The sequence below is a fragment of the Eschrichtius robustus genome, chromosome 6, assembly GCF_028021215.1.
Source record: "Eschrichtius robustus isolate mEscRob2 chromosome 6, mEscRob2.pri, whole genome shotgun sequence".
Classification (NCBI taxonomy): domain Eukaryota; kingdom Metazoa; phylum Chordata; class Mammalia; order Artiodactyla; family Eschrichtiidae; genus Eschrichtius; species Eschrichtius robustus.
In genome coordinates, this window is record NC_090829.1 from 147,070,644 (window position 1) to 147,089,153 (window position 18,510).

The 18,510-nt window shown below is 46.0% G+C and overlaps 1 protein-coding gene across 3 annotated transcripts in view; it reads right to left on the reverse strand.

The window, feature by feature from the left end:
• Positions 1 to 4,101: 4,101 nt before the first annotated feature.
• Positions 4,102 to 18,510, reverse strand: part of LSS (lanosterol synthase) — a 40,508-nt gene continuing 26,099 nt past the window's right edge. For all 3 annotated transcript variants that reach the window (XM_068547233.1, XM_068547235.1, XM_068547234.1), the window contains 5 exons: positions 9,088 to 9,153; positions 8,599 to 8,679; positions 7,845 to 8,015; positions 6,928 to 7,006; positions 4,102 to 6,402 (listed from right to left, as the gene is read on the reverse strand). In XM_068547233.1, the coding sequence (XP_068403334.1) occupies positions 6,271 to 6,402; positions 6,928 to 7,006; positions 7,845 to 8,015; positions 8,599 to 8,679; positions 9,088 to 9,153 (529 nt within the window). In that variant the 3' untranslated portion in view covers positions 4,102 to 6,270. The remainder of the gene's footprint in view (positions 6,403 to 6,927; positions 7,007 to 7,844; positions 8,016 to 8,598; positions 8,680 to 9,087; positions 9,154 to 18,510) is intronic.

Here is an 18,510-nt window from a genome sequence, read left to right on the forward strand (position 1 = left end):
AGTATTTTAAGTATTTTCTATGTTCATGAGGGAAATTGATCTGTATCTCCTTTTCTTGTAATGTCCTGGTCTGGTTTTGCTATCAAGGTCATATTGACCTTATACAATGCATTGCAAGGTGTTCCCTCCTCCATTTTCTGGATGTTGTGTTACATTGCTATTTCTCTCTTAAATAGTTGATAAATTCACCAGCAAAGCCATGTGAGCTTAAAGTTTTCTTCCAGGAAAGCTTTTAGTTTCTGATTCAATTTCTTAAATAGATATAAAATCACTTACATTTTCCATTTCTTCTCATGCCCATCTAGATAACAACTGTGTCTTTTGAGGAATTTGTCCACATCATCTACCTTGTGGAGCACTGGCATTACACAGCTCATATTTCCTCATTATCTTCTCTGAGGTGTCATGCCTCTGAGGACAAATAGGTCCAGCCGAGGCAGAAAACCAAATGTGAAAGTGCAGAAACAGGGTTAGCAGGTTTTTGCAGGAGCATGTAAAGCAGATCATGTGGGAACCGTGTGATCCAGGGAGAAGGGTGGCCAGGCTTAGGGGGCAGGCTGGACGACTCACTTCTGCAGGATCTATAGTGAGGTACCCTTTTGCATTCCCGATATAGGTTGTTTTCTTTCTTACTTGGTCAGACTAGAGGCTTGTTACTTTTCTCAAAGCATCAACTTTTGGTTTCACTGATCTTCTTTTATGTTTTCTGTAGCATTTGACTTCTACCCTTTTGTCTGGTATATCCTTCCTTCTACTTACTTTGGTTTTAAGAGTCTTAAGATGGACACTTAAATCATTGATTTTAAACCTTATCTACAGCATTAATATGTAAGCCTGTAAATATTTCTCTAAGCACTGCTTTAGCTACATCCCACAAATTTTGATGTCATGTTTTTATTTTCATTCAGCTTGAAATATTTTCTAATTCCCCTTGTGCTTTTATTTTTTACTATAGATGATTTAGAAGTGTATTGTTTCATTTCCAAATATTAGGGATTTTCTAAGTCTTTTTGTCACTGATTTCTAATTTAACTCCACAGTGGTCACAGTACACTCTGTACAGTTTCAATCCTTTTGAATTTCTTGAGACTTGTCTCATGATCCAGCATATGGCCTATCTTAGTGAATGAGCACTAGGAAAGAATGCTGGGAGCTGTACAGATGCCAAGTCCTCAAGTCGGTTGAAGGTTTTGTCTACAGTTGCTGAGACAAGTATTATAGTCTCCCACTTCAATTGTGTATTTGTCTAATTCTTTCTTTAGTCCCACCAGTTTTTGCTTCATGTATTTTGAAGCTCTGTTATTAGGTGCCCATACATTTAAGACTGCTATGCCTTCTTGATGAATTGACATTTTTATTGTTAGTAAATGTCTTTTTATTTCTGGTACTGTTCCTTTTCCTGAAATGTACTGATATTAATATAGCACTTTTTCTTATTTGTGTTTTTATGTTATGTATTTTTCTAAACTTTCACTTTTATCCTGTATCTTTATACTAAAAATTTCTATGGACAACATTGATGGGTCATGCTTTTTCATCCAATGTTAACAATCTCTGGTTAAAGTCTCTGCCTTTTAACCGGAGTGCTTGGCCTTTACAGTTAATAAAATTATTTAAATGGTTGGTGTATTAGTCTTCTAGGGCTGCCATAACAAACCACCACAGACTGCGTGGCTTAAACAACATTTATTTTCTTACAGTTCTGGAAGCTAGAAGTCCAAGACAAGGGTACTGGCAGGGCTGGTCCCTCCTGTGGCCTCTCTCCTCATGTGCAGACGACCACCCACCCTGGGTCCTCATGTGGTCTTTCCTCTGTGTGTGTGTTCCTGGTGTCTCTCTCTCTTACAAGGATACGAGTTCTACTGGATCAGGGACCCACCCTTAGGACCTCATTTAACCTTAATTATCTTCTTAAAGGCCCCATCTCCAGATGCAGTATCATATGAATTTGGAGTTGGGGGGCACAATTCAGTCCATAAGAGTTGGGTTTAAGTCTATTATATTATTTGTTTTCTATTTGTCCCATCTGTCCTTTGTTCTTCTTTTTCTCACCTTCTTTTATTTTAGGAGGGTTATTTTACCTCCTTTATTAGTTTACCAGCTGTACCTCTTTCTTTTTTAGTGGTTTCCTCTAGGGTTTACAGTAGGTTTCTTCTGCTTATCACAGCCTACCTTTACATAGCATACCACTTTATACACGAGGTAGGAGCCTCCATCCTCCTTCAACATCCTTTGTGTTGTCATATCTTTTACTTCTTATGTTAAAACCACCATTATTATTTTTGCTTTTAAAAGTTAATTTTAGGGACTTCCCTGGTGGCACAGTGGTTAAGACTCTGCCTGCCAATGCAGGGGACATGGGTTTGAGCCCTGTTCCGGGAAGATCCCACTGCTGAGGAACAACTAAGCCCGTGTGCCACAACTACTGAGCCCACGTGCCACAACTACCAAAGCCCGTGCGCCTAGAGCACGTGCTCTGCAACAAGCCACCGCAATGAGAAGCCCGTGCACCGCAACAAAGAGTAGCCCCTGCTCACCACAACTAGAGAAAGCCCACGTGGAGCAACGAAGACCCAACGCAGCCAAAAAATAATTAATTAAAAGAAAAAAAAGTTAAAGAAAAAATCTTTTAGACAAAGGGGGAAAGCTTCTATACTTACCACGCACTTCCCACCTGGTGCTCTTCATTCTCTGAAGATCAGTTTCCACCCGGTATCTCTTTCCCACACCTCAACAACTGAACATTTCTCGTAAGGCAAGGCTGCTGGATGATTCCTTCAGCGTTGGTTTGTCTGGAAAAGCTCCACTCTGCTTTCATTTCTGTTTTCTTTGAATATGGAATTTAAGGTTTCAACACTTTGAAGATGTCATTCCAGCATGTCTGTTCCTGATGAGAAGTCGCTTCTCATCCTTGGCTTTGCTCACCAGTACATAACGTGCCCGTTTCGTTTGCTTTTAAGATTTATTCATCCTTGGTTTTCATCAGATTATCATGAGCCTTAAAGTGGGTTTTGGTGGGGTTTTTGGTCTGTCGCTGAGGTTCATGGATCTGTGGGCTTACACGTCTTGTGTTAGGGAAAATTTCAGCCACGGTTTCTTCCAATGTTTTTCTGCCTGCCTTCCACCCTCCCTCCCGCTTTTCTAGGTCTCAGATAACACGTATTGGACCACTCAGTATTATCCAACAGGCCACTGAAGCTCTGTTTGATGTTTTAAGTCTTCTGGCCACCATCAGGCCGCTTCAATGCTCACCTATTCCTAGAGGGCCCAAGGGCAAGCCCTGCTCCTCTACCTTCCCAAGAACCAGGGCCATCAGGGAACATGAGGTCTCCGGCTCGCTGCATCCTGCACAAGAGGCCTGGCCGTGGGACAGGCATCAGAGGCTGCCTAAAGCCACCAAAGTAGCTGTTCTCCACCATGTGCAGCACGGGTCTCAAATGGCCCCTGGGGCACCACCGCCCTGGGAGGAAGGCTGGAAGTCACATACCAGTAATAGTCATCACACAGAAACTACTGGTTGAATTATTTTCCCTGAAGAAAACAAGTAACTCTGAAGTTATCGCTATCACCCTAATCCTGAGCGAGGAAAGAGGGTTTTTAAAACAGCACCAGAAATTCCAAGTGAAAATGCCAGGCACGTGTCTTTGAGGGGAGCCCAAGGTCAAGACATGCTGCCCCAGTGCCCCTAGTAAGTTTACTGAGCTCGTCAGAGCTGCGTCTTCAGCTTCCTACGGCTGCCACTTGCGAGGGCGGTTCTTGTGAATTCTGCTGTGACCAGACACCTTGTGGAGAGGCGCAGCCCAGATGCCCCCTTCCCACAATCAGTGAGAAAGTTGAGCACTGACTTTGGAGGCCAACGACAGCAAGTGAATCAAGCCTCTGGCAGGTACCTCATGTGTGACATCCCTGCCAGTCCCCTCTAACTTTCTTGCCTTCATGTCCCCTTGTCTTGTGTTTCTAACCTTAATTTCTTTTTGAAACAAAGGGAATTACAAATAAAACTTTATATTGCAGAGGGAGAGATGAACATAAATCAAGCTGGCCAATTAACCTACAATTAGTTGCTGAGAGCTGAGAGAAGAATGAGGAGGCAACAGTTGATTGTATCAATTGTTCAAACATTTTTATTGTCCGAATAAAACTTAAATCTATGTATCGACATTGGTTATGTTCAGTAAGGAAAGCATTTTCTTGGAGTTAAGTTTCCATTGTGAGTTAAGCATTTCCAGTTAGAGAATCCCTCAAAGGGTCATATCTGAAGTTTACATCCTGCTGAACAAGAAAAGCTAACCTGGCTCCAGAGAAAACTTCCCAGCACAACATTCAAAATTTGCTCCTGATAACCAAAAATAAAACAATTTGAAGTCAAGACATGTTAATCATTCACCCAGGATAGAGAACCTGACTTTTAATCAGGTTGAGGCAAATATTTTCCCCTCAAATAACTAGAGGTGTATCCTGCTTATCTGGGAACAATTTCTCTTGTTCCCTGAGACTGAGGGGTGGTGGTCCAGCGTCCGACGTGGGGCACGAGGGACCCCAATCCATGACGGTTTCCAGGATGAAACAAAACACATGCATGACAAGCCTCTGCCTAAGGGACTCAAATGTCTGTGTATTAAGGTAGCTGGTAAGATAGGTGACGTTCAAAAATGTTTCAGTATAACAGTGGATTTTCATTTCTTTCCTGGAAGCTTTATGTTTCGTCCAGTGATCTGATCATGGCTGGGCAGTGACCGCTGCAAGAAGCAGACTGTTGGAAATCACCGTCTGCGCTGCTGGTGCAAGAGCAACTCTGACAGATCTCAAAGGGGCCCAGCGCAGCTTCCTCAGCAAAATAAACCCTAGTTTAAAAATGTCTGGGGCAAGTGCTGACATCCACCTAGCACCAGCTGAACACCCGCTACGTTCCACAGTGTGGCAGCCGGTGGAGCCAGCAGGACCTGCCAGGGCGTACACGCGCCCAGGCCCTGCGGGGCTCAGAGCAGGTAGAGCACCACCTGGGGCAGGAGGGCAGTGGGGGGCAGCTCAGGCAAAGGCCGGACGCAGGCAAGCCCCGGGCAGAGTCAGGGAGAGCGCTCGGGGGCCACGAGAGCTGCGGAAGCAAGGCCACGTGGTGGAAACCTTGGAGAGCGCCCTAAGGGTCTGGGCAGGGATGGCGGGAGCAGGGGGGCATCCAGGCGTCTCTCTGGCTGTCAGAGGGAGGGCGGTCCGCTGGGGCCGCGCAGCCAGGGCTGCCGTCAGACAGGGAGAGGCACAGAGGAACAGCAGACGGAGAAGGCCCTGGGGGGGACGAGAAGCAGGTGGGCTCCTGGGGTGACACCAGGCCTGGGTTTGACCCTCATCAACGCTCTCAGTGACCCTCACAGCCACACTCCTGCTCATCCTCGTAGGTCAGAGGCAATTCCAGGATTTGGATTTTCCATCCTGAGCCCCAAGCCCATGCACGTTAAGCCAGACGGGTTTAGAAGCCAGAGGGGAATTCAGAGGCTCACCACCTGAGAGGCAGCACCCTGGAAATCTGACCCTCCCTTCAGCTCAAGAGCACAAAGGGGGGTGAGGGGTGTCCCCAACACACATCAGGGCCCCACTGTTGTGTGGCCATTAACAACCCCTCACCGTTCCTTACGCTTGGCCTCCCATCTGTCACTACAAGACGACTACAACCTCTGGAGGTAGCGATGCTGGCGCCCCACAGGCTGGCTGAACCATGACGCGGCGCTGGTGACCTCGAGACCCGGGGCAGGCCAGCGTGCAGCGTCTGGTCCCCGATCCTCGCCGAGCCTGAGCCGCCACAGTGAACAGGGAGGTCCAGCCTCTCCTGCCAGGCCGTTCGGGGCGGCTGTCCCATCCCTCAGCCAGAGACAGAGACAGGAAGAGCCGGTCCTCCAGGGCCCAAGGCAGGACGCGGACGAGGCACAGCTGCTCCGCTCCTGAGAACTCAGTCACCGGTCAGGAAAGCCCTCCCAGCCCCACGCCCACAGAGGGGACACGTACCACGCCAGGGGGTACCACGGAGCGCACTGTGCTTTACCCACCCTCATGGCTCATCCTGTTCCTTCCCTCACCCGAGCTCGACCAACTGTTCTCAGAACTAACCCTACACTGAAAATCGGGTCTGAAGGCACCAGCCCTGCCCGTGCCACAGGCCCAGGCTCAGTGCTCCCGCCGAAGCGGGCAGGGAGGGGGCTGCCTCGGCCCCTATGAGATGCCCCAACCTCGCCTGGAACTCGCATGACCAGCCCCCCCCAGGTGCCCACAGACGTGCTCTCAAGGGTGGCCGGCCAGGGCGCTCTCGGGGTGCAGGCGGGAGAAGCGCCCAAGGGCCCAGATGGGGAAGATGTTTCTGTAGCTCGTGTAGCTGATGGCACAGGACTTGTTGAAGACCCCAGCGATGTTGTCCTGAAAGGACACAGGGAATAAACACAACGGCTCCACCAGGTGGCTGGACAGCTCCCTGAACCGGGACCCTGGCTGGAGGGCTGGCCGGCTGACCTCAGCAGGCGGGCTGACCACCACCCCAGCTCTCGGACCCCAGGCCCTGCAACAAACCCTCCAGCCCGGGCCACCAACCCCTCGCAGCCCCACCAACCCCAGACTCATCCAAGGCGGGGTCAGCCTCATGTGACCTCGTGACCCCATGCCCTTCCACACTTCCTTCTGAGTGAGGGGCTGTCAGGCTCAGCCCAAGGGTGTCCTGGCCCATGGGCTTCTCCCCCACCAGCTCCTTCCCCGACACCACCAGCCCTGCCGCCAAGCCAGTGCTTCAGCTGCAAACGGCCCAGGCCTTCAGGACCCGCCACCATCACAGACCTGCTTCCAACACAGGCCACTCATCGGTGGTGTTTGTGACTCTCAAATCCCCAAGGTGAAACCCCACCCGTGGGCCCATGAAGGACGTGGGGCCAGGCGCGGGCCCACTCGTACCTGGGGCCAGTCGCCATTGGGCAGCTGTTTCCCAAGCAGGTAGCTGACTCCCCTCTCCAGGGCCACTACGTCAGGGTGCCTGCAGGGAGAGGGGCACTGAGCACTCCCACCCCCACTCTGCACGAGCCCACCTCCGGCTGCGGACAGACCTGCATCCTCACCCTCACACAGCCAAGCACAGGGACAAGGATGTGAAACGCTGCACGATGACAGACAGACCTGAACTGCAGACCCGCCGGTAACAGTCGGCCCACCAGACACCCCGAGGAGCAGGAAACGCCACCAGGGCAGAGGCGAGCAGGCAGGAGGGCAGCCCACGCGTGGCCGGGCGAGCGGTCCCTGCCATGAGGTGCTGCTCTCCTGTCCCCGCGGCCACTGGTCCTCAGGGCCCTCTGAGGGCCACCGAAGCCACATGTGCTAAGCTTGCTCGTCCCGGCCTGATGAGCCACCAGAAGGCTCGATGGCTCAGGACGGAGCTCAGCCTGCCCGCTCCTGCCCACGCTACCCGGCCTTCCTTTGAGGGGGTTTTAGGGAGATTTCCCAGTGGCCCCAAACCCAACAGGGCAGCACAGGCTGGGACACCGTGTGCACGTCTGTGTGCACACGTCTGCGTGGGTGTGTTGTGTGCACGCGCCTGAGCACGTGTGTGGCTTAGGGCCAGCTGCGGACACAGAGCAACTGCAGGTGCTGCCACACCTCACGCTGCTGACGGCCCTGCTCCCCTGGCTGTCCCTGTTGGGTGGCCTTTCTGCAGGACCTGCCACCTTGCCCTGGGAGCCTGTTGAGGGGGCCCCGCAGGCCTCGCCTCCTCCCACTGCTGCACTCGGAGCTCAGCTGCCGTGCCCGCCCAGGCTGCCGGCTCACCGCCCTTCCTTCGCCCAGCCCCGCAGCTCTGGGACAGGCCTCGTCGCCCCCACCTGACGGCCATCAGCCCCATCAGGGCCCAGCATGTGTTGTGGATCTGGGAGCGGGCGCTCTGCACGTAGCACCGCTGCTCACAGGACTCGAAGTCCTCCCCCCAGCCTCCATCTGCCATCTGGCGGGACAGCAGGAAGTCGCAGGCCTGGGAGACCTCTGCACAGGCAGCCCTGCAGAGACCAGCAAGACACGAGACACCATCATGCCGGGCGAAGTCCCGGCCCCGCTTCTCGCCCTGGCCAGGCCCCTCAGGGTCACGGAGAGGGCCGCGTGGGCCTCCGCACTCAGGCCCACCCCACCGTGGGACGTTGAAGGGGGACAGGCGCCGGCACCGCAGGGCCGTTGGAAGGTAAAGGGAGATGCTGTGCATCTGCAGATGGCCTCCCAGACGTGGCCCGCCAGCAAAGAAGCCCTCAGGGAGGCAGCTGGAGACAGCTGACCCGAGGCCTCCTCCCTTCTCCCAGCCAGCATCCTGGCCTCGGGCCGCTCCTGCTCTTACTTGGGTGTGGGGCTTGGGTACGGGCGGGCGGGTGAGCTGGGGGAGGGCCAGAGGCTTCCCTCCCCCACACGAGCCGGGAGGCTGCACAGTGAGGCACAGTGGCTCACACATTTTCCGGAATCTTGATCTTATCTCACTGTTTAAAAACATGTAAGAACACCCCCAAAATCAAACAACAAAGGGAGAAACGCCTCCAGCAGAGTGTCATGCTGAGAAGACCCCCATCCCGCCAAGGTGGGAATGTCCACACTCACCCATCGCGGTAAGTGTGCCCCATGCAGGCGAAGGCTTCCAGCCCAAAGCAGGTGCCGTAGGTGAAGCACACCCCCCAGGAGCTGGAGGAAGAAGGGGACAGCGCCCGGCCCCTGAGTCCTCGTTCACAGCGGGGGCAGGGACTCCCTCCAGCATGGGGGTGCACGGGGGGCTGCGGCTATCTTCAGGAAAAGTATCCACAAGGCCTTCAGCACTAAGACAGACCTACCCAACCTGGCCTCCGTGGGCGGCTCCATGTGCTGGATCCAAAGCCAGATGAGAACGGATCCAAACACAGAGGAGGGGTGGAGCCACCAGGCCACTGCGCCCTTCCAACGCCCTCACCACACTGCCTTAGCAGCACGCTGAGCAGTCACCACCAGGGGAGGCTGGGCATTCATAAAGGAGCAAGGCCCACCAGGAACATGTCCAGAAACCCCTGGGGCAGCACGAGCACCCCACACGCATCTGCACCCACAGGCATCACTCACCCTTCCCAGGAGCCATCAGGCCTCTGCTTCTGCCGACAGAACTGCAGGCCCCGCTCGAGGGTCTCCCTGGAACACAGCAGGATGAACATGCCCGATGAACATTCCAGCAAAACAGCAACTTACCTGCTACCCCCATTCCCCCCACTCTACGGCCTCAGAAGAATGAGCATGGTCTTCCTTAAAAATATGTAAAAACAAACAGTTCAGGGAGGAGATACAACGTCAAAGAAGCAGCGATTACAGGCTACAGGAGGGGAGCAAAGTGGCAGTGAAAAGAAATTAAGGAGAGGAAAACCTCAGGGACGAACCCACATTAGAAGCAGCTACAAACAGGATCGATATCACCGAAAACAAGGTCAGTGACACAGGCTTGAGTAAATCACATAAACGAAAATTTTAAAATAAACAAAAAATGAGAGAGAAAATGATACATTCAGAGGACAAAGAAGATCCATCACAGGTCTAACTGGTACTTCCAAAGAAGACCTGGTTCTCTGAAAGGACTAGAGGTGAAGGTACGAATACAGCCTTTAGGGTGACCCGCCCCCCATGACGCTCACTGGCCTCCAGGTGCTCAGCCCGTGTCATCCCTCTCGAGCGGCAGCCTCGTGTCCTGTTTGTAGCCAGCTGATCCCTGCACCGTTGATGGTCGCTGCTTCCAGCTCCCACCTGGCTGGCAGACAGACTCCCTGGCTCTACTGATCCCTCCCTTGCTGGCTCTCCTGGAGCCTCCATACAGAAGCCCACGTGGCAGGAAACTAAGGGTGGCTCCAGTCAGCAAGGGTGACTCCAGTCAGCAAGGAAATGGGGCCTGAGGCTGACAACCTGCAAGGGATGGAAGCCTGCCAACAACCACACACGCCTGGGGCAGACCCTCAGTCAAGGCTCAGGTGAGGCCCCAGCCCTGGCCAGCATCCTGACTGCAACCCGGGGAAACCCCGAAGCAGGGGGCCCAGCTCAGCCACGCCTGGACTCCTGACCCACAGAAACTGCAAGGTGATAAACGTGAGCTGTTTTGAGCCACCAACTCAGCAAGACATGTTAATACAAAGAATGAAAGTACAAATAAACAACATTAGCAATAAAAAGAGCGGTATGACTATAGCTTTAGTGGAAATTAAAAAGTGAAGAGAAAATAAGAAAAACTCATGCAATACATCTGAAAACTTAGACAATATGTACAAATTACTCAGAAAATTAATGTATTGAAACTGCCTCAAGAATAAAGAGCCTGAATAGTCCTACAACTACTAAAGATATACGTAAAAAACATAAACTTTGCCCAGAAAAAAAACTCCAAGTCTAGACATTTTGTAAGTGAATTCTACCAAATTATCAAGAACAATCATTCTAATCTTACACAAACTCTCCTAGGAAACAGAAAGAGGAAGGAACACTTTCCCTAGTTCATTCTGGGAACTCAACATAAGCTTCTCAACAAACCAGACAAGAGGGATATGGTAAAGTAAAAATTTCAGGCTGTTCATTAATGGACACAGATGCAAAACTCTAAATTAAATATTGGGAAACTACATACAGTAGAGATATACCAATACTAAGTGAGGTTCATCCAGAAATGCAAAGGTGTTTTAACGTTAGAAAAATCTACAATAATTATCTACAACATTAACAGATAAAGGAGATAAATGTATAATCATCTCAATAGAGACAGAAAAATCATTTGCTGAAATACAACACCCATTCACAACAGAGAGAAAAAACAACTTAGCAAACTAGGAAGAGAAAAGAGCTTTGTTAACGTGAAAAGGGATAATTACCAAAAACCTACAGGAGATGTCATTTTTTTTTTTTTTTTCGTCCACATCACACAGCTTGTGGGAACTTAGTTCCCTGACCAGGGACTGAACCCAGGCCCCCGGCAGTGGAAGTGCAGAGTCCTAACCACTGGACCACCAGGGAATTCCCAAATGTCATTCTTAATGGAGAAATATTAGAAGCATTCCCCTTTAAAATCAGGAAATATGACAAAGATGGCACTATTACCACTTCTGCTAAGCAGAATACTGAAGTCTTAGCCAGGGCAATGAGACAAGAAAATAAACTATAGGCCTATGGATTGAAAGGAAAAATATGTCATTTACAAGTGATATGACTGTCTACAGAGGAAACCCAAAAGAATCTACAAGCAATTAATTAGAATAAAAAGAGTTACCCAGATGGATTCGCTGGTGAATTCTACCAAACATCTAAGGAAGAAATTGTACCATCTCTACAATCTCTTCCAAAGAACAGAAACAGAGGGAATTTTGCCTAACTCATTCGATGAGGACAGCGTACCAAAACCAGACAAAGACATTATAAGAAAGGCAAGCTAGGGATAAATATCTTTCAGTAGCACAGATATAAAAAATCCTCAATAAAATATTAGCAAATCAAATCCAAAAATGTATAAAAAGAATTACATATCACAAACAAGTGGGATCTATACCAGGTATGAAAGGCTGGTTGAACATTCTAAAATGCAATCTATCAAATCAACTTCTTTTCTAAAGAAGAAAAAAAATCACATGATCATATCAATAGCTGTAGAAGAAATATTTGACAAAATCTAACACCTATTCATGATAAAAAAAAAAAACTTTCAGCAAACTAGGAACAGAGGGGAAGTTCCTCAACTTGATAAAGAGCAGCCACAAAAAACCCACAGCTAACATCATACTTAATGGTGAGAAAAACTAGATGCTTTCCTGCTGAATCAGGAACAAGAATGTCTACTCTCACCACTTGTATTCAACTTCATACTGGAAGTCCTAGCTAATGCAATAGGATAAGACAAGGAAATAAAAGGTATACATATTGGGGAAGAAGAAATAAAACTGTCTTTGTTCACAGATTACATGATTATCTATGTAGAAAATCCCAAAGAACCGACCAAAAAACTCCTGGAACTACTAAGCAATTACAGCAACGTTGCAGGATAGAAGGTTGATATACAGAAGACAACTGTTTTCCTACCAGCAATGAACAATTAGATTCTGAAATTAAAATCACAATACCAATTATGTTAGCACCAAAAAAAATTTTAAATACTTAGGTATAAATCGAAAAAAATATATACAAGATCTATAAGCGGGAAACTATAAAATTATGATAAAGAATCAAAAGATCTTCCCAACTTGATCTATATATGCAACACAATCTCAATCAAAATTTCAGCAAATCATTTCAAAGATATCAACAGATTCCAAAGTTTTATGCAGAGGCAAAAGAACCAGAATAGAAAACACACTATTTAACGGAAATAAAGTTGGAAGACTGACACTACCCCACTTAACTGTAAAGCTACGGTCATCAGGACTGTGTGGTATCAGTGAAAGAATACACAGATAGATCAGTGGAGCAGAATAGACAGCCCAGAAACAGACCCACACAAATACAGTCAAGTAATCGTTGGCAAAGGAGCAAAGGCAATCCAATGCAGAAAGGAGAGTCTCTGTGACAAATGGTAATAGAACACCGAACATCACATAAAACATAAATATATCTAGATACAGACCTTACACCCTTCACAAAAATTAACTCAGAATGAATCATAGACTTTGTGTTTTCATGTAAAACACAAGACTATAAAACTCCTAGAACATAAACATAGGAGAAACTCTAGGTGACCTTGGGTTTGGTGATAGCTTCTTAGATATAACACTCCAATCACAATCTATGAAAGAAAACACTGATAGGCTGTCCTTCATTAAAATGAAAAACTCCAGCTCTGCAGAAGACATTGTTGACAGAATGAAAGTGTAAGGAGCTCTTTTGCCCCTTTCCTGTTTGCCCATTTCTGTTGCCCTCAAACCTTACAGAAATCAGGTCACTAGGTGACATTCAACCTACCTAACTCCTGACTCACGCTCTACTGAATGCACACCATGCCTTGCCTAACCTGTCGGTCCTTTCCCTAGACGAAAAGAAGTAGGAATTAAGAACTGAGCAGTTAAAGAGTGACTAGCTGTCTACCCCCAGCAGCCCCCTTAGCAATCCTGCAGGCAGGCCGCGTGGGGCAAGACAACATCTGAAGAAAGCTCATGAGGAGTCAGCCAGCCTGCACACGAGGAGAGGACACAGAGCTTGACCTCCTGCCTTGACGGTTCACTGAGATTCTTTCCCTTTTTCCCCTTTAAAATCTGTCAGGGCTGAGCGGAATCTCTGGAGTTGATTCGGGGGACATGAGCCCACCTCCTCCGCACATTGCCAGCCTTCTGATTAAAGCAACCTTTCCTTTCTACCAACACTTGCCTCTCAAGTATTGGCTCTTGAGCAGAGAGCAGCCAGACCTGAGCTTGCCACAGACTGAGAGAAAATCTTTGTAAAATACATAGCTGACAAAGGGTTGCTATTTAAAATATACAAGGTACTTCTAAAACTCAACAATAAGACAACAACACAAATTTTAAATGTGCAAAAGATCTGAATACACACCTCACCAAAGGTATACACACGGCAAATAGATACATGAAAAGATGTTCAGCATTATACGTCATTAGGAAATCACAAATTGAAACAATGAGATACCACTACACACCTATCAGAATGGCCAAAATCCGGAACACTGACAGCACCAAATGCTGGCGAGGATGTGGAGCAACAGGAACTCTCATCACTGCTGGTGGGAATGCAGAACGGTGCAGCCACTTTGGAAGACAGTTTGACGGTTTCTTACAAAACTAATATTCTCTTACCATATGAGCCAACCATATGCTCTTTGGTATTTACTCAAATGAGCTGAAAACATGTGCACACAAAAACCTGCACAGGAATAATTATAGCAGGTTTATTCATAGTGCTAAAACTTGGAAGCAACCAAGATGTCCTTCAATAGGCAATGGATAAACAAACTGGTACATGAAGATATGAATAAACTTTACATGCATATTACTAAGTGAAAGAAGCCAATCTGAAAAGGCTACAGACTGTATGATTCTAACTATATGACATTCTGGAGTGGTTCCCAGGGGATCGGTGAGGGGGGAGGACGAATAGGCGGATCATGGAGGATTTTAAGAGCAGTGAAACTATTCTGTATGATAGAGTAATGATAGACACATGTTGTATACATTTGTCAAAACCCACGGAACGTACAACACAAAGAGTGAATCTGAACGTAAACTATGGACTTTGGATGATAATAATGTATCAATATTGGCTCATCGATTGTATTTAAAAAGTACCAAATTAATGCAAGATATTAATAACAGGGGAAATGGGGTGGGAGGGGGAGCGAAATGGCTTAACAGGAACTCCCTATGCCATCTTTCTGTAAACCTAAAACTGCTCTATAAGACAAAGTGTATTAATTTTTTTTAAGTTTAGCAGATTGTCTAGCTATAAGATCAACATCAAAATCAATTGAAGAGGCTCCTGGAAAGATGGCAGAACAGGCAGCACTGGGAACCCCTGTCCCACCTGGACAACTACTGCATAGGCAGAATGTGCCTGATGTAACTATTCTGGAAGTCTGCAGACTGCTGAAGGCTTGCAACTTCCAGGGGAAGGTTTGGAGGGTTAAACTGCTCTCAGCTCTTAGCACGGGAACAGCTACCCATTCCCCACCCCAGGGCCCAGCAGGCAGCTGTGCATGTGTCCCTGCAGCATTCTGCAGGACCTAGGGTGGGCAAAAAGGACCCTATCCTCCAAAAACTGGGAATCTGTTCTGAATGATGCTTCTGATCACAGAGGAGTAGGCAGAGAGGCAGGAGGCCACGGCTGCTGCACCTGCCCCCAACTGTGCCAGCCCCTGCCCTTCTGGCTGAAGTGACTTTCAGGGGATTTAAATGCTATTCACAGTAGCATTACTCACAATGGCTAAAATGTGGAAGCAACCTAAGTGTCGACCACAGATGAACGGATAAGCAAAATGTGGTTCATCCATACAGTGGAATATTATTCAGCTTTTAAATGGAATGAAGTACTAATAATACCTGCTATAACGTGCATGAACCTTGAGGATATTACTCTCAGCGAAATAAGCCAGACACAAAAAGACAAATATTATATGATTCCACTTACACACGGTACTTAGAGTAGTCAAAATCATAGAGACAGAAAATAGAATGGTGGTTGCCAGGGGCTGGGAAGAGTGGGGAAATGGGAGTTATTATTCAATGGGTATCAGTTTTACAAGATGAAAAGAGTTATGGGGATGGATGGTGGTGATGGTTGCACAACAATGTGAATGTATTTAACACCACTGGATTGTACACGTAAAAATGGCTAAGATAGTAAATTTTATGTTACGTGTATTTTAACACAAGAAAAAAAAATTAGTAGCATAAGAATCTGTGAGTCCACACTAACAAATAAGCAAATAAGTAAACAGGGGCAAAGTAAAGCTCTTAATAGAACACCAACTAATACATAGGAAAGGAATGACAATTTTGCAATCGTTATATGAATAACTGATGCAAGCAAGAATCATCATCAGGTGCTAAAACTAATGGGTAGAAGTTTGATGAGAAACACGATATTTACATAGTTTAAAACTTTCTCCCCGAGAAGGCAGACAGCAGAAGCAAGAAGAACTACAATCCTGCAGCCTGTGGAACAAAAACCACATTCACAGAAAGAGAGACAAGATGAAAAGGCAGAGGGCTATGTACCAGATGAAGGAACAAGATAAAACCCCAGAAAAACAACTAAATGAAGTGGAGATAGGCAACCTTCCAGAAAAAGAATTCAGAATAATGATAGTGAAGATGATCCAGGACCTCGGAAAAAGAATGGAGGCAAAGATCGAGAAGATGCAAGAAATGTTTAACAAAGACCTAGAAGAATTAAAGAACAAACAAACGGAGATGAACAATACAATAACTGAAATTAAAAATACACTAGAAAGAATCAATAGCAGAATAACTGAGGCAGAAGAACGGATAAGTGACCTGGAAGACAGAATGGTGGAATTCACTGCTGCAGAACAGAATAAAGAAAAAACAATGAAAAGAAATGAAGACAGCCTAAGAGACCTCTGGGACAACATTAAACACAACAACATTCGCATTATAGGGGTCCCAGATGGAGAAGAGAGAGAGAAAGGGCCAGAGAAAATATTTAAAGAGATTATAGTCGAAAACTTCCCTAACATGGGAAAGGAAATAGCCACCCAAGTCCAGGAAGCGCAGCGAGTCCCATACAGGATAAACCCAAGGAGAAACACGCCGAGACACATAGTAATCAAATTGGCAAAAATTAAAGACAAAGAAAAGTTATTGAAAGCAGCAAGGGAAAAACGACAAATAACATACAAGGGAACTCCCATAAGGTTAACAGCTGATTTCTCAGCAGAAACTCTACAAACCAGAAGGGAGTGGCATGATATATTTAAAGTGATGAAAGAGAATAACCTAAAACCAAGATTACTCTACCCAGCAAGGATCTCATTCAGATTCGATGGAGAAATCAAAAAATCAAAAAATCAAAAGCTTTACAGACAAGCAAAAGCTAAGAGAATTCAGCACCACCAAACCAGCTCTACAACAAATGCTAAAGGAACTTCTCTAAGTGGGAAACACAAGAGAAGAAAAGGACCTACAAAAACAAACCCAAAACAATTAAGAAAATGGTAATAGGAACATAACATATTGATAATTACCTTAAACGTGAATGGATTAAATGCTCCAACCAAAAGACACAGGCTTGCTGAATGGATACAAAAACAAGACCCATCTATATGCTGTCTACAAGAGACCCACTTAGATTTAATTGATATTTATAGATTTAATTGATAGATTTAATTGATAATTAAATTATCAGATAGATTTAATTGATATTTAGAGCACATTCCATCCAAAAACAGCAGATTACACTTTCTTCTCGAGTTTTGGAAGTCCTAGCCACGGCAATCAGAGAAGAAAAAGAAATAAAAGGAATACAAATTGGAAAAGAAGTAAAACTGTCACTGTTTGCAGATGACATGATATTATATATAGAGAACCCTAAAAATGCCACCAGAAAACTACTAGAGCTAATCAATGATTTTGGTAAAGTTGCAGGATACAAAATTAATGCACAGAAATCTCTTGCATTCCTATACACTAATGATGAAAAATCTCAAAGAGAAATTAAGGAAACACTCCCATTTACCACTGCAACAAAAAGAATAAAATACCTAGGAATAAACCTACCTATGGAGACAAAAGACCTGTATGCAGAAAACTGTAAGACACTGATGAAAGAAATTAAAGATGATACCAACAGATGGAGAGATATACCATGTTCTTGGATTGGAAGAATCAACACTGTGAAAATGACTATACAACCCAAAGCAATCTACAGATTCATTGCAATCCCTATCAAATTACCAATGGCATTTTTTACGGAACTAGAACAAAAAATCTTAAAATTTGTATGGAGACACAAAAGACCCCGAATAGCCAAAGCAGTCTTGAGGGAAAAAACGGAGCAGGAGGAATCAGACTCCCTGACTTCAGACTATACTACAAAGCTACAGTAATCAAGACAATATGGTACTGGCACAAAAACAGAAACATAGGTCAATGGAACAGGATAGAAAGCGCAGAGATAAACCCACACACCTATGGTCAACTAATCTATGACAAAGGAGGCAAGGATATACAATGGAGAAAAGACAGTCTCTTCAATAAGTGGTGCTGGGAAAACTGGACAGCTACATGTAAAGGAATTAAATTAGAACACTCCCTAACACCATACACAAAAATAAACTCAAAATGGATTTGAGATCTAAATGTAAGACCAGACACTATAAAACTCTTAAGAGGAAAACATAGGAAGAACACTCTTTGCCATAAATCACAGCAAGATCTTTTTTGATCCACCTCCTAGAGTAATGGAAATAAAAACAAAAATAAACAAATGGGACCTAATGAAACTTAAGAGCTTTTGCACAGCAAAGGAAACCATAAACAAGGCGAAAAGACAACCCTCAGAATGGGAGAAAATATTTGCAAACAAATTAACGGACAAAGGATTAATCTCCAAAATATATAAACAGCTCATGCAGCTCAATATTAAAGAAACAAACGACCCACTCCAAAAATGGGCAGAAGACCTAAATAGACATTTCTCCAAAGAAGACATACAGATGGCCAAGAAGCACATGAAAAGCTGCTCAACATCACTAATAATTAGAGAAATGCAAATCAAAACTACAATGAAGTATCACCTCACACCAGTTAGAATGGGCATCATCAGAAAATCTACAAACAACAAATGCTGGAGAGGGTGTGGAGAAAAGGGAACCCTCTTGCACTGTTGGTGGGAATGTAAATTGATACAGCCACTATGGAGAACAGTATGGAGGTTCCTTAAAAAACTAAAATTAGAATTACCATACGATCCAGCAATCCCACTACTGGGCATATACCCAGAGAAAACCATAATTCAAAAAGACACATGCACCCCAATGTTCATTGCAGTACTATTTACAATAGC